Source organism: Pleurodeles waltl, chromosome 11, assembly GCF_031143425.1.
Source record: "Pleurodeles waltl isolate 20211129_DDA chromosome 11, aPleWal1.hap1.20221129, whole genome shotgun sequence".
NCBI lineage: Eukaryota > Metazoa > Chordata > Amphibia > Caudata > Salamandridae > Pleurodeles > Pleurodeles waltl.
The window spans coordinates 28620264-28636663 of NC_090450.1; the positions used below are offsets into that span (position 1 = coordinate 28620264).

At 45.2% G+C, this 16400-nt stretch overlaps 1 protein-coding gene across 1 annotated transcript in view; it reads right to left on the reverse strand.

The window, feature by feature from the left end:
- The window catches only part of LOC138265291 (cytochrome P450 2J2-like), a 159472-nt gene extending 144103 nt beyond the window's left edge, over nucleotides 1-15369 (reverse strand). Inside the window, exon 1 of the mRNA XM_069212896.1 lies at nucleotides 15139-15369. Within this exon, the coding sequence (XP_069068997.1) occupies nucleotides 15139-15309 (171 nt within the window). The 5' untranslated portion in view covers nucleotides 15310-15369. The remainder of the gene's footprint in view (nucleotides 1-15138) is intronic.
- Between the last annotated feature and the right edge of the window lie 1031 nt (nucleotides 15370-16400).

The following is a 16400-nucleotide window of genomic DNA, read 5'->3' on the forward strand; positions in this document are numbered from 1 at the left end:
AGTGGCCTCCTCTTACGAACATCCAAAATCTGTAACTTAGAAAAGTTTTCACCAAAGTCTGCTCTGAGAACCGATTGGAGACCGGGACCTACCTGCAAGTTGGTCTGCCGAATGTGGATCGCTGGTGGGGCAGACCTCCTTGAAGCTCCCGCTGTATTCTTCTCCACAGCAGCAAACACTCTTCAGTGGGACCTCCAGGCAGCAGTACCAGGCCTCATGGAGCCCTCTTCAGCTACTACCTGCAACCTTATCCCTCTGGTTGAATCCAAGCTCCACAAATCTTCTAAGTCCAAAGGTAGAAATATTCACCAGGCTCTGCGACAAACCACACCCCATCAATGACGACCTACTTGGCCTGAAAATCAATCTTTTCGCATCCAGAGCTTTTCCATCCATCATCAATAGCTCACTGAGACTTCATCCAGAGGCTCCCTGTCGCCGACAGCCTTCTCTGGGCTACTGCATCCTGCCTTGCTGAGACTTTACCTTCTCCAAAACCTTTTTTGAAAAATGTTCAAAGTCCCAAGGTAAGCGAAAACCAGGCCCACTCCAACCCTGTTATCTGACCCTGACCCCATCGGGCCAGCCTTATCTTTAAATTTGCCACAATCTTGCATGACAAGATACCATCAGTTGGAGCTCTGATCGTTCAGCCGTTAGATTTCAGTAAAACCTTTAGAAATTCAGAACTCCAGTCCTACTGATTGGATGTAATTAATTTAGGTGCCATTTATTTTATTAAAATTCACTCTACTTTTCTAAATTGGTTAGGGATATTTCTTGTGTCATGTTTTCACTTTATTACTGTTTGAGTGATACATATATCCTTTACATATTGACTTTATGTTAAGCCTGACTGCTTCTGTACAAAGCTACCAGAGGATTAAGCATAGGTTAAAGTTAGTGCCTTTTTGTGATTCGCCTTGGCAAGGAGTGTGATTATCATTTGATTGGGGTTTCTACCCCCTTCAACTAATTTCTAACATTGGTGTTTAGTTATGAGATCTATAAATTGCGTTTGTGCATTGCCACTCAGTGATTTGTGCAAAACTAAAAATCCCATATATATAATCTGATATCAGATTGATTTTTTGTGATTCTCCCTACTTTGCGACTTGGCAGTTTTTTCCCTTTTGCCCAAATTTAAGTCTTACATCTCTTCTGCTATTTGCAGTTGGAGCTGAGCAACAGTGACAGCCTCAAGATGACAGAGATGAATAAGCTTTGCAAGGAGAGAGGACTGAATGTGAGAAAGAAGGCCACCATATTGGATTTTCAAATAGCCTTCAAGCCTTTGAGGAGTTTGGGAGGATGCAGGCTAGAACAAATTAGCAGGAGGAGGATCCTCCTGAGGATGAGGAGGTAGACTTGGAAGATGAGGATGAGAAAGCAAATGACTTGGCCACTGTGAATGGAGGGGATGGAATGTGTGGTGAGGGGATTTAAGTTACTGTGAGAACTAATGATCTTAAGAAAGAAGGAAGGAGGAACGTAGTTAAAGGAAATCATGTTGAAAGAGAGAACAAAGTGTGGGAGGGGTCTCGACCGAACCGTAGGGTGTGAAAGTTGCCTTAGCAAAGCAGGGTAAGGATGGGAGGATGGGTTAACAAAGTGTTTGTATGTATCTCCCAACAAGGATTTAAATAGTGAAACCACGGTAACTAGGGGTAAGTACAAACCAACAGGCTGAAGGGAAAAGTTGAGAATGACTACGACAAGGAGTGATGGGAGGCAAGGTCTTTTGTAGACAGGGGACTGAGGTTGGAAGGAGTGGAAACAGGAATGGGAGTCAGTGGTCACTGGAAATGAGATAAGAACTCAAGAGCCAGGAGGACTTGAGAGGGAAGCCTGTCTTCAATCAAGGTGGGCCTTCTAGCAATACCATCTATGGACAATCAGCAATTGGGTGAGTATAGAGGCCTTTACACTCTTCCCTCTGCAGAGCTTTACTTTCTACTTGGACCTATCTTGTGAATGTTGCCCACTGTTGCAGTATGAATGGAGTATGTGGTGATTTACAATTCCTAGCAAGCACTTACTTAGCTAATAAAAGACGCAGGTCCAAAAAGCGTGTCAGTTCTCTGCGGCATTTTTGGCAAGGAAAAAGGCCCAGGGCACCAACCAACCCACTTCTGATGAAGGGATACTCTCATACATGTGGAAACTGTATGAAGGATTTGAGCCCCAAATATGGAAAGAGGGAGACAGGATCATAACAGATGGAGTAGATCTGCTGGCTCGGAGGTTCATCTGGGACAAGATGTGGTAACTCCAGTGAATATGCTCTGGTGTCTGGGGAGGGAAAGATATGCTTGGTGCATAATGAAGAATCAGATCTACTTAAATCTAGCATTACAGGAGACGGTATAGGGATAACACAGTGGTCTGGACCACTCTTTATCATGTAGTGCTCTCCCAATCTCCATTTACCAAGTATACATAGCCTTTCGTGTGATGGTAGGAGTGATTGCATTTGTAATTTTTAGAGCCAAGTGATAGCATATCTGCTGACACAATAGTGCAGAGTTTGAGTCAGTTGGTGTACAGGTGTATTCGCCTCTGTAATCCCACGCCTGGCGTGTAGCACATGTGTGATAGAGCCGTATGTTGAAACTTGCTCACTGTGTAGCTCTTACAAAGCGTGACAAGGGAGTGGGGTACCATCTTGAAATAAATCTCCCAGAATATCCAGGCCTGCCGACTTCCAATGGGTAAGTTGTGGTAGGTAAGTCAAGCAAGGAACGGCCTGAAGAGAGACCTTAAACACGGATATCAGGAGCATAAGGAGATGGGAACTAGGGGACCAAGCAGAGTCGTGTCAGACACTGTAATGCCACGTGCAGTAATTTTGAGGAGGTAAGAATGGGGTCGGGCTCAGGGAGTACCAGCTGTAGCAATTTGGTAAGTTTGAGCGACTCATGGTCTCCACTGGTTTCATTTAATGCTTCACCAGTGAGCCATCTGGCCTACCATTAAGGTGGAGGGTGACAACGATAAGTGGTTCAGCCTATGAGGTAGCCTTAAGCACGCATGGGGTACCAAAGGAGGCTTGGGGACACAAGAGCCTGGAAACGCATGCCTACATTGGGAGGGTTACCCTGCTGACATTAGAGTTGGAGGCAGAGGACCAGATGAAGTATGCCCCATGAAGTTTATTCCTGAGAGCAAATTTGGGCTCATCCTAGAGAAGGACAGCATATGATTTAGGCTGTCAAGCCAGACTTGGGTGGATTTGCTTGATTACTTGCACAAGGCACTGAATGAATGGGAGAAGGGGTGCCAAGTGAGTACTTATAAAGGGCTGTATGATCTGATTTTCAGAGAACACATGCTCAATACTTGATTTACTGAGCTGCACTAAAACTTGATTGGCAGCAAGCTTACTTCGCCCAGAGAACTTGCACGGAAGGTGGACCACTAGGTCAGCACCAGAGTGTCCAAAAAGGCACAAAGAGGGATCACCAGGAGGGTGGGTAGGCTCCAAACCAGAAGAAAGACGAAGAAGCAAGAATAAAATGTCTAAGGTCTCAAAAGGCCTCAGGAGAATGATTCCCAGCCCAATCCTGATGAGAAGAAGCCTTTAGGTAACTTGACCCCTAAGTGCTTTGAGTGTTACAGGAGTGGGTACTCAAAGGACAACCCCCACCTGCCCAAAGAAGCAGCAACCACTTAATGGTGGGCACCCCCAATAAGGGCAAGTGTTGTGCACAGGGAGGTGGTTATCCCAGTTAGTATGGGGGAGTGCAGAGGTTATGTTAGTGTCCCTGGGTGACAGAGAGATGTTACCCAAGGCTAACACACCTAAGAACAGTAAATGTATAGACAGCAGGTCATCATTAATGGACAAAGGGTGGAGGCTCTGAGGATCACAGGAGTAAGTAGGACTACTGTTACTGGTGTCATCTGGTGTCCTCTACTTTCCAATCTACTGCACCAGGTGTAACTCATAACAGCCACAGGAATCACTACCCAGTGTCTCTGGTTTCCTTTGAATGGAGTGGTCTCAGGTTCCTTGGAAGTGGCTGTGAATCCAGCCATGCCTGTGGATTGTCTACTGGATAATGATATGCATATGGAAGGAGGTGGAACACCAATCATACCTGGAGATGTTAGGGTTGCCTGAATGAGTTTGCCTGATCACAAGGTCCATGGCAGCCAAAGAGGAGCGTCAAAAGATCCTGGAGCCTGTAACAAAGGCACAGGCCTCTGCCAAGAATAGGAATGGCAGGGGACATGGGGCATGGGAAACCTGTCCCAGAGATTTCTGCGGTCCAGGAGGAAGCTGAGGTTGATGGTCTGGAACTGAAAGGAGAAGACTCTGCAGCCCTGGGAGACCTACCAGAGCTGTCTGGGTGGCATGCTGAGGAAGACTCCTCCCAGTTGAGTTCTCCAAAGTACAGAAAGAGTGCCACACTGTCAAGGGCACTCAACACCAAGATGCAGCCCCGGCAAATGGACACATCTCTGGCGATCACCTCATCTATGGGGAGAATGATCTCCTGTATAGCAAGCCTAAAATTCCTGATCCTAAGGCAACCCATGTTTTGGTGGTTCCCAGTGCTACAGGGCCTTCCTACTGGGACTTGCACATGATTTTCCACTTGCTGGTTATCTGGGGCAGACAAGGACCTTTGAAGGTCTGGCCTCCCGCTTCTATTGGTCCTGGATGACAATGACCACAGATGAGTTCTGTAGGTCTAGTCCCACCTGTCAGGCCAGTGTAAAGACCAGGGGAAAGCAGAAGCCTCCCCTGGGACCTTTTCCTCTTGTTGCTACCTCCTTTGAAAGGAAGGGCATCAACATTATTGGCCCTCTGGACCCCAAGACTGTCGTGGGCAACAGGTGTATCCTATTGCTGGCAGACCATGCCAACACCGTACCAGGAGCACATCCCTCTGAAAATAGTGACCATACCAACTGTGACCAGGGCACTGATGGGGATCTTTACCTTGGGTTTCCCCAAAGATGTGTTGTTTGGGCAGGGTACCAATTCATGTAAGAGTACTTGATTCCATATGGGACCAGTATGGAGTAACCTCTACGTTCTCCACGCTCTATTGTCCCCAGATCAACCGGCTTTTTGAGAAGTTCAACAAGACCTTTAAGGGCATGATCCTGGTCCTGTCAAAGCTCTTGGTGTGAAAGTGGGACATCCTCTTGTTAGTCCTACTGTTTGCTTACAAGGCGGTGTCTCAGAAGGGAATGTGAACTTCTGTACGGCCACCTTGTCTGTGGTCCTCTCAGCCTTGTAAAGGAGGGACGGTACCAAGTTCCCAAGAAACCCCCTTCAGGATGTAGTCAGCTATATGCTAGCCCTAAGAGCCCTTTTGAAGAGGTTCTGGAAGATCACCACTGAGAAATTTGTGGCCAGCCAAGAAAAGATGAAATCTGGTATTACCAGAAGGCTACTCTGGTTACATTTCTGGCTGGCTGCAAAGTGTGAATGATGGAGCCAGTGGAGCCCCAGACCTTACAGGACCATGAAATGAGCCATACGAGGTCAAGAAGCACAAGAGGAACCTCACCTACCTGGTGGACCTCTAAAACCTCATTAACCTTTTTAAGGGCCCTGCATGTCACCAGCATGAAACCCCACTTTGAGAGGTCCAATGTCACTGTGCCCTTGGTGACAGATGGAGGGGAGGAGGAAGAGTTGGTGTCTTCCAGATCTTCTCTCCTCAAACAAGTGTGATGGATCAGTAATGGAAGTGAACCTCTACCCCTCTGACACCTCAACAAAAGAGAGACTGCCACAAGCTGTTGAAAAAGTTTTTCTCTGTGTTCTCACTGACCTGACCCCTGGGCTCACCCATTGGAGTACCCATGACATTGATACTGGAGACAATGTGGTGTGAAGTATAAGATCTACAGACTATCTGACAAGGTGAGAGCCAGCAGCAAGCAGGGAAGTGCCCAAGATGCTTGCACTATGAGTGATTTAGCACTTCAATAGCTGTCGGTCCACCCCAGTGATGCTGGTACTCAAGGCCATCCAACCAGACTCCACACCACAACTTTAGTTCTGGTGTGGCGCCTGGAAGACCCTTTGTTCGAATGAGCCTTCAGGACCTGCAAGTGCCTGGATATCATATCTAGTGATTAGCCATACTTTACAAATCCTGACCGATTGATTGATTCTGTGTTGATTATAGAAGGCTCAACTCAGGCACCAAGACTGATGCACATCTCATCAGCGAGTTGATGAACGCATGGATTGGTTGGGTGCTGCCAAGACACCCTTTGTTAGAAATTATGTTGTTGGTTGACTAGGGTGTAAATCAAATAGCAACTACAATCCCAGTCAGGGTAGGTGTCAGGCAAATCTTAAATTAACCTTTGCTCACCAATTTGTGCAACACTACAAACATCTAAACAGTGACAACAACACACAAAAAGGATCCACACCAGGTTAGAAAAATAGTGTAAGATTTAATACATAAAACAAGACCACTTTAAAAAGAACACAATCGGAATGAACTTGAGTCATTAATTTTCAAAGAATAAACCGTAAATGAAGCAATAAGTGCAAAACGGGCATAGCTGGTTGTGCCAGGTCAGGATAAAGTCAAAGGTTCAGGCCAGCCGCGATGGAGTGTGGGCCCGCTACAGGGATCCAGGTGGGTCAGCTGAACCAAAGCACCCTAAATCCTGGTTCTAGAGTGTTGCCATGCAGTAGCAGAGATGCAACAATTCTGGTCCAAGCAGCAGTCATGTGTTGCTTCCAAGATGCGGCAAGGCTATGTTCCTGATTCACCAATGCCAAGGATGTGTTGTACAGTTGAGCTAATGCAATGGTTCTGATGAGCAGAGGCTGCGATGCAGAGTTTGACCGTAGACATCGAGGCTGCCATTGACGGAGATCTAGGGAGCTTGGGTCAAGAAAAGCGCTGCAGTATCGGTTCTGAAGGCAAGGCACCGGTTCCAAGATGAGTGGTACATGGGAGATGTGAGACTGGTTGCCTTTGTTCAGACCCACACAATAGAGGTGATTCTTCTGTTCTGTTCTTCGAGCAGCAGTGATGCATCAACTCTGTTCCTGTAGCATAAGATGCTTCTGATCTGCTGGATCAAACACCTCAGGCCCACTTCCAAGGGTTCAGGACTGGGGTGGCACCAAATGGCAGGGCCGACTCACAGATGGCAGAGTCCAGGTGCAGGAGATAGGGTAGTTGGTAAGTCTTCTATGTCCCTGAGACTTCAGATCAGGAGGCCAGCTAGCTAGTCCTTGAAGTTGCTCTTGGTTCAAGTGATGGAGGTCCAGTCCTTCTCTCCCAAGCAAGAGAGAGCAGCAGGCAGCAGGGCATGACAGCAAGGCAGGAGTCCCACAAAGCAGCAGTCCAGCAGAGTGGCAGTCTTTCAGGAGCACAGGAGTCCTTCTTTCTGGCACAGGTCCGGAAGTGTACTGATTGGGTGGTGTTGGAGGTTCCATACTTATACCCAGTTTGGCCTTTGAAGTGAGGGAGTCTTTACAGACAGGCCTTTGAGGTGCAAGGAAGTAAATCCTTTCCTGCCCTGGCACCAAACCCACTACAGGTGGGTATGCAGCCCTTTGCATGGGGACAGGAAAGCCTATTCAGATGTAAGAGAGTCTGTGCCCAGCTCCTCCCTCCCAGGATTTCCCATCAAGTCACACCTAAGCTTCCATTGTGTATGGCTGTCTGGAAGACAAAACCCAGCTATCACTCACCCCAAACAAGTGATCAGAGATAGGCAGCAGGCATCAAATAGCTAAAGTAAGAATATGTCAACTTTCCAAAAGTGGCATTTTCAAAATTGCAATTTAAAATCTGACTTCACCATAAATTGAGATTTTAAATTATGATTCCAGAGACACCAAACTCAAAAATACCATCTCTATCAGATTGCGAATTGCACTCATAAGATGTCATAGGGGAATCACAACGTTATGTTATGGGAGAGATAGGTCTTGCTTTAGTGAGAAACGACTTTGGGAGTTTTTCACAACTAGGACATGTACAACTTAAAAATACATGTCCTGTATTTTAAATACATTGCATCCTGCCCTCTGGGTTGTCCAGGGCCTACATTAGGAGTGACTTACATGTATAAAAAGGGACGGTTCAAAACTGAACCCACAGGCTCTGCAGGGGCAGGCCTGAGACATGGTGAAGGGGTGATTTAAGTGGGTGACCCAATCAGTGCTGCAGGCCCACAAGTAGCATTTAAGTTACAGGCCCTGGGCACATGCTGTGTACTTTACTAGGGACATTTAGGTCAATTACATATGCCAATTGGAGGTAAGCCAATGTTACCTTGTTTTAAGCACTGATTAGCAGTGGTAAAGTACACATATACCTGATGCCAGCAGAAATAAGGTCAGAAAAACTGGAGGAGGAAGGCAAAAGCTGTGGGGGTGACCCTTCAGAAAAGATCATTTCCAACACCCTTTATTTGATGTCGCAGTACTGGCCTTAACTGAGGGCACTAAGGAGGGTTCTGCATTTTCCACCTCAGAAGGCAAATTCCATTTTAGATTGATACCTGTTAGACTAAAGAATGCCCCTGCCACCTTTTGTCAACGAGGTACGGGCTGGACTGTAGGAATTTGCCAATCTAGATGACATTGAAATCTTCAGCTCCAGTTTGGATGACAACCTGAACCACTTCCAGGCAGTGATTCAGGCCCTGAAGAAGGCAGGCCTAACTATCAAGGTCAGTAAGTGCCAGGTAGGGCAGGGTTCTGTTGTCTATTTAGGCCACAGGTCGGTGGTGGGGCAAGATGTAGCCCCTCCAGCCCAAGGTTCAGACCATTTTGGCTTGGGAACCCCCCAAACTCCAAACAGAAGTGAGAACCTTCTTAGGCCTCATTGGATACTACAAGAGGTTTGTCAAGGGATATGGCACCATTGTTGTCCCCTTGACTGAGCTGACTTCAAAGAAGCAGTCAAAGAAGACCTGGATAAAGGCGTGCCAGAAAGCATTTCACAACTTGAAGGAAACCATGTGCACAGCACGACCCCTAAAGGCCCTTGTCTTCTCTAAAGTATTCATTGTTCAGAGGGATGCCCCTGAGAGTTGTATAGAGTCTATGATCTCACAACTAAATGAAGAGGGTGTATGCCAGCCTGGAGCCTTCATCAGCAGAAGGTTGCTACTCAGGGAACAGAGGTGAAGTGATGTAGAGAGGGAAGACTTTCAGTGGTCTGAGCACTGAAGACATTAAGGTCCTACTTGTTTCAGACTTGGTTCTGGGCTCAGACAGACCACAGACCTCCTCAGTCTGGAGTGGTGAAAATCATAAACTGTTGGGAATGGACTTTATGGTTGAACATCGCCCTGAGTCTGATCACTCAAATGCTGATGGTCTTTTCAGGTGTGTCTCCCTTCGCTATGAGAATTCCCATGAGGATGGGTAGTTCTCCCAGCTTTTTGGTAGGGGGCACGTATTAGACATGACACCTTTGGGTTGTAGTCCACTAAACCTTTTGCTTTCACCCCTCCTGTTTTTTAAATTTGTTTTTGTTTGCATTAGGACTCTTTGCACTTTACCATGGCTAAACAGTGTTGAATGGCGTGTGCTCTCTCTTTAAAGCATGGTTAAATAGGCCTGCACCTAATTGGTACATTCAATTTACTAATTTACTTGTAAGAAGCTTGTAAATGGTACTATCTGTACCATGGGCCTATACATTAAATTCTACAAATGGGTCTGCAGCACTCATTGTGTCACCCACTAAACTAGCCCCTTAAGAATGTATCAGGCCTGCCATTGGGGACTGTAGTGGAGTTTTAAAATGCCAATTTGACCTGGCAAGATAAACATTTCTCCGGACCACACCTTTCTTTTTAATACATATAGGTCACCCCGTAGGGTAGGTCCCAAAAGCCCATAGGACGGGGTGAATTCTATTTAAAAAGTAGGGCATGTGCTCTTAAATTCAATATGTCCTGGAAGTGAAAAAAGTTCTCAATTTGTTTTTCGCTATTGAAAGCCCTATCTCTCACGTTGGATAAAATTGGGTGACCTTATTACATTTAGTAAGTGCTAATGTTTGATTCGGATCAGAAGATGATGTAAAGTTTGGGCTCAAATCAAGTGTAATTTAAAATCCTCTTTAATTATTAGGTCGGACTATAAGTTACAATTTTGAAAATGTCACTTTTCAGACTTTGGCATTTTCCTTCCAAAATGTTCCTGATGCCTACTAGGAGTTTCCAGTTGCCTGGGAATGGTAATGGTTCCCCCAATAAAAATGTATATGGGTCCAGCCAGTGAATCTACAACTACCAGAGTGACTCCAAGAGCTAATTGGCTAGCCTCCTGAGTGAGATTCAAGGACAGAACAAGCTCCTTAGGCCTTAAATACTGCTGCTGGAGTTTCCTGGAGTACGTTCTAACTCCCCAAGGGGTGCTTTGCAAATCCTGGACCCTCGATGTGGTGCTGAAGTGACCTCCTACTACCAGAGCCCAAACGCTGTGACATAAAAACATTTTAATCTAAAACTGCTCTGAGAACCGATAGGAGACTGGGACCTATCTGCAAGTCAATCCTTTGAAGGTGCATCACCAGAGGGATTTACTTTGCTACAGTTCCTGCTGCATTCTTTCTCTCCAGAAGTAAATCCTCTTCAGTGGGACCTTCTTGCAGCAGTATCAGGACTCGTGTAGCCGTCTTAGGATACAGCCTGCAGCAATGTCACGTTGGGTAAATCTGAATGCCTGAAAAACATCTACAATCTGAAGGTAGAAATCTTTACCAGGCTCAATGATGACCAGCACCACAACAGGGACAACCTCCTTGGCCTGAAAATCCAGCTCGCCAACCCCCCACCCCTTCCCTCTTCATCTACAGTTTCACCGAGACTTTGTCTAGTGGCTCTCCAATGTCAACGAGCTCCTATCGACTACAGTGTGTTGCCTTGCCTCTCTGAGACTTTACCTTCTCTAGAACCATTTCTTGAAATTTCGTCTAAGTCTGAAGATAAGCCGGGACTGGTCCCAATCCATCCCTTGTATTGAGCCCACGATCAATCGTGGACAGCCTTAACTTTTGACAGATGCCTGCAGTTGGCGATTTGATCTTTTAGGCACTAGATTTCACTAAAAACAATAGAAATTCATAACTCGAGTTTTACTGTTTTGATTTAATTTGTTTTGGTGAATTCGTTTTTGTGTCATTTTGTTTACTAAAATGTAATATTTTCTAAATTGGTTTGGGTTTTCATTTTATTACTGTTTGAGTTCTGAATACATATTTTACACATTCCAAGTTTAGCCTGACCTCTTTTGTGCCAAGCTACCAGTGGGTTAAGCACAGGTTAATTTAGTAAGTTTTTGTGGTTCACCCTGACAAGAAATGTTTTTATTATTTGAGTGGGACTTTCAACCCCCTCAACTATTAACACAATTTCTTATAGTAGGTAAAGTCTGAAACATTTACCAGGCTACTCATAATGAGGGCCTAAGAAGGGAGTTTTCATGGCATAAACAGTGTACATACTACATTAATGCTCATATGACTGAGGGGACAAGGTTTGCAGTATTTGTATGTTGTGAGTGGGCATTTGTACAAGTAAGAAATGATCTCTCTCTGTCACTCTTTCCTTTGTTCCTTTTCTTAATGCTTCCACCACTCTCTCTCTCCCTCCCTTTATCTCTTTCCTCTCCTTTTCTCTTACTCTTTCCTTCACTCTCTTACTCAATCCTTCCTCCACTGTCTCTCCTTTTATGTCTTTTCTCTCTTTCTCTTATTATTTCCTTCACTCTCCTACTCAATCCTTCCTCCACTGTCTCTCCCTTTATCGCTTTCCGCTTTTTATCTTACCCTGTGTCTTCTTCTTGTACTCTCTCATCCTTTCTGCCCATGATTGCTCTCTCGCCCTCTTCCTCTTGCTGCATCTGCTTCTTGTGTTCCAGGTTTCTTTTCCTTTTCCTGTCTTTCATAAACTTTATATCCCTTCCCCCATTTTTCTGCTGTCCCTGCCATTGGCCACCAATACTCTTCTCTTACTCGTTCATCCATTCATTCACTCATTCTTCTCTGCCATCCAGCCATGATCTCCATCTTCCATTTATACACTAAGTCAAACAGGGTCTGGTGTAGACTGTGGTTGATGGGATATACTCCTTCAGGGTGACGGAGAAAAGTACTCCATCACCCTGACAGTGTATCTGTCTGCCAGATTTAGAGATGTCCACCAGCCCAGAAGACATCTCTTGCATTGGCAAGAACCACCATCACAGTGGTTCCTGTCAATGCATTGAAAGTTGGTGGCCATCTCCATCGATCTTCTGGAGCCGTATGGCAAACTGTAAATGTTTTTTTGTTTTTTTTCGAAAGCAAAATTTCAAATTTGGAAAAAGAAAACATTTCTCAAACATTCCACCTGCCTCAAGCAGGTGCACATTTTGGTGCATATCCCTGTCTACTTTTGTTTAGTAAATAGGGATTCTAGTGAAATACTATGGTGGATGACACAGAACGCCCATGTCGTAGGATACTCCCATTTGATGCAAAGTAGCACAAAGAGCTTAGAGAGCTATTTTGTGTTAGTTTAGGGCACCTATCCAGGTTTATGCTGGATAATTAAAATGTTATCAGGACTTTGTGCCAGGTTGTGTCACTTTTGGTGACACTGCACTAGCACAAAGCCTTTATAAATCTCACCCTCCATGTTTTACACTGGTGGTTGAAAACTTTGTTTGGTGGGACTCTCCCTTGAGACATGGAATGAAATGGCTGCTTTGGAAATGACAGCAATCCTAGAAGGGTTTTTCCAACATGCCTTTCATAACTTCTGTAAAGGAGATATGACATTATTATGTTTAAACAAAATGTAAACCTGAAAGGTAAGAGACATGTGAGGGCAATGTTACCAGTGTCTCAGGGAACACACTGTACCAACCTAATCTGCTGTGCTGCAGCGTGGATGCATGCAACTTCAACATTGCCAATTACCACGCATGCCTTAATTATGCATTTTTTACAATGCATGCCTTTACCATGCACATGCCTTTTACCACGCTCATGCCTTTACCATGCAGGTAAATATAATTAAGGCGTCATATATATTTTGACCAAAAAAACAAAGGTTACAGGAATATTATAGTTAGGATCAGGTTTTACACACACAAAGGCATAGAAATTCACCCTCTTATAGTTATACTTATCAAGAAACTATAACTCGTCCCCTACGGTAACTGTTACTCGCACCCCAGCCTTGCAAAGTTTTCTCATCAATAATTTTATTGCAAATGTTGCAGTGATATTATGAATGATGTCATAGAAGATCGTAGTTATCTCAGGGCACGAATTATAGTTTATTGAGATAGGTGTAACTACAACTGCTGAATTTCTGTGGTTTTGTGTGTGTAAAATCTGAACCTAATTATAGCTTCTTGTTTTTTAGTGAGTTTTTGAGGATTTAAAAATTCTATTTCCTAACTAAAATGTCCCTGCAGCCTCTGTTTTTTTTCATTGAATTTCTATGGTTTTTAATGCTAGTTCCAAAATATAGCGGCCCCATCAACTTAGTTGTGTTCAGTGAAGTTCTACGTTTTTTTTAATATAAAGTAATATTTAATTACCATATATTAATCCAACCACTACAGTGCCTGGCTGTGGGCTGGATGCAGGGCCTGGCCTGGGGCCTACCACCCGCATTCAAACAACTTACTGGATGCAGCCAACCCCACGCATGGCTGATTGCCATGTCCTGTGGCCCAACCGCCAAGGGCACTCAAAACGTGGGCCCTATCCCCTGACGCTCAGCACATTTACTAGAGGGAGATGGGTATGGACCCTTCCCTAAGTCAAATTTGGCCACCGGAATCCCATTCTCCAGAGCCCCACACTTTATTCAATGGAGGGGGGGGAAGCTGCCCCCCTCCCAATGGCGATTTTGGCCCAGGGGACTCCATCCCACACGGCCTGGCACTTTTATTTATAGGGGCGGGGCAAGTTGGCCTTCTCCCCAAGCTATTTTTGAGCCAGGGACCCCATTCCCCAGGGCCCATTTCTATATTTACAGGGAAGGAGGGCATGCAGCCCCCTCCCATGGCCAATTTCGTTCCTGGGGATTGTATCCCTGTTTCTCTGCCAGCATGCATGGTAAAGGCATACGCATGGTAAAAGCTTGTGTGGTAAAAATGTGTGGTAAAGGCACTGAGTGCTAATTACCACATTGTAAAGGCTGTTCCCCCTGCAATGCGTGATAGGAAAAGAGAAGGACATATGTACTAAGATATGGCGCTGCTCTCTTTCCTAGCACTGGTTGCTAAGAGCTATACACACACACCTTTGCACTATAGTACAAATCTGTCTGTAGGAATCTACGTTTTGAAGTGGAACAGTGTTTTGTACTGGAATCGTACCCTTCGTGTACAAAAAACCATACATAGATTAACATTTAAACGTTTCCCACTTTGTATGTGTGCTGTAGGGTGCAGCACACATGCAAATTTAGAAAAGGGTGGAGAAAATAAAATGTTTCACTATTCTGTGCCTGCCTCGAGGAGGAGTGTGTTTTTGGCCTAAAGCCCTTTCTACAAATGTTAGGGCTTCACGTCAAAGCTCACCTTTGTATTATCTTAAAGCCACTTTTCAATGCAAATCAGAATTTGCACTGGAAACTAATTCCCAAAACAACAATTTGCATCGGTTTGTGTCACTAAGGCCCATATTTAAACTTTTTTAGCGCCGCGTTTGGGCCCCTTTTTGACGCAAAAAAGGGGAGAAAACTGACAAAATACAGTTGTATTTTGTAAGTTTGCACCACTTTTGCGTCAGAAAATGACGCAAATGCGGGGCTAAAAAAAAGTATAAATATGGGCCTAAGTGTTCAGAAATCTACCTATAGGATCTTATACCAACTGGAAAATTATAGCAACATTTCAGTATATATGGAGAGGGCGAGGCCCTTTTTAAGCAGGGCAGGAGGGAAGTCTGTATATTTTGTTGACACCACCAAAATAATTTACATGAAGCATGTAAATGTAGTATATGGTATTAAAAAAATGCTTGGCGCCATCTAGGATGACATCTTATTTAAATCTATAGGGAAGACACATCTGAGGAGAGGGCTGTCCACAAGAAGTGTAAGTACGGGATCCGTTCTTTGGTTCATCCCCCGAGCTTCGGAAGTACTTTTGCAGTAACTGTATGTAGGGACGGGTACCTGCATGAGGGGCTCAAAGCGGAGCTCAAATCCCAGAGTCCACAGGTTGCCGATGATGGGGAGCGGGGACGGTCCGGGGGGATACCGTCTCCTTGACCACTGAAGCGAGAGATAGTGCGCAGCCAGGAGGGTCAGCAACACGGCCAGAAACAGCTCCCCGAGGGCCAGCATGGTGCTCGCCTGACGCTGCTCGTGTGTGCACAAAGCAGGCAGAAATTACCCTTTTCTGAATTTCCTGTTCTTTCTACCTAGTGCTCGTTCTGTTTTTCTTTCTCGTACTTCCTGGGAGCAAAGTCCACCCGTGTGCTTGTGCAATTCTGGGTGTGTTTTCGACCGGTTGACCAGGTTCGTGCCCTGTAATTACCAGTACACGCGCTCACTCTTTCATCTATAAGTGGTTATACAGGCCCCCTAGATTTCAGGCTCCTTTCGCACTAGGGGTATTAAGCCAGAGGTCGGTTTAATGTTTACGGTTCATAAATTAGCCCATACCAGCTTTTTGCACGGACGACATAACAGAAGATCAGTGCCGTGAAACCCAACGTTCAGTTCTGAACAGCGCGCGTCAACAATGCGTGAAACTTCACGCGTTAAACTCGATCCATTTCGCTTCTTTAAGTCCTGACTCATGGGGCCCAAGCAGGACAGTGCCATATGTGCTGAGAGGAGAGCTGTTTCTCCCCCCGGCCCCCCTCCCCTCCAATCCCTGCATTTGCGCACTTTATGGCACACTTGGCGCACCACTGCACGATAGTGCACGCACACACCCACCCTTGCACCATACTGTAAGCAACCACTAATGCACCATAGTGTAAGGGTGTGTGTGTGTGTAATGTCTACGTTAGGTTTTGTTCTAGAAGGGCTCTTTCAGGTCCCAATACTATGCTTAGGCATACTTTAAAACTTGTTAGCTTCATCAGCTCTGGATGGTTGATTACCCAAACAACAGCTTAGCTGTGACTATTAACTCCACAACAATTGAGGATGAGACACTGGTCTGATCTATATAAACCACCTCTGTCCAGTCCACAGTCTTTCCCTAGAAGTTGCTAGGCATTGGTTTTTCTCATCAATGCGGTCCACGAAATTTACAGATTCTATTTCTTCCAAAAAGAGACTGACTTGTTGAACAAGAAAATAAGAAGATTTTGCCTAGTCTACATAAACTGAGAGGTTTCAGAAAAGCCAACAGTTGCAGGAGGACAATTAATGTCACCCATGCATTAAATGTCAAGTGTATTTAAGCCCTTCTCATCCATCCA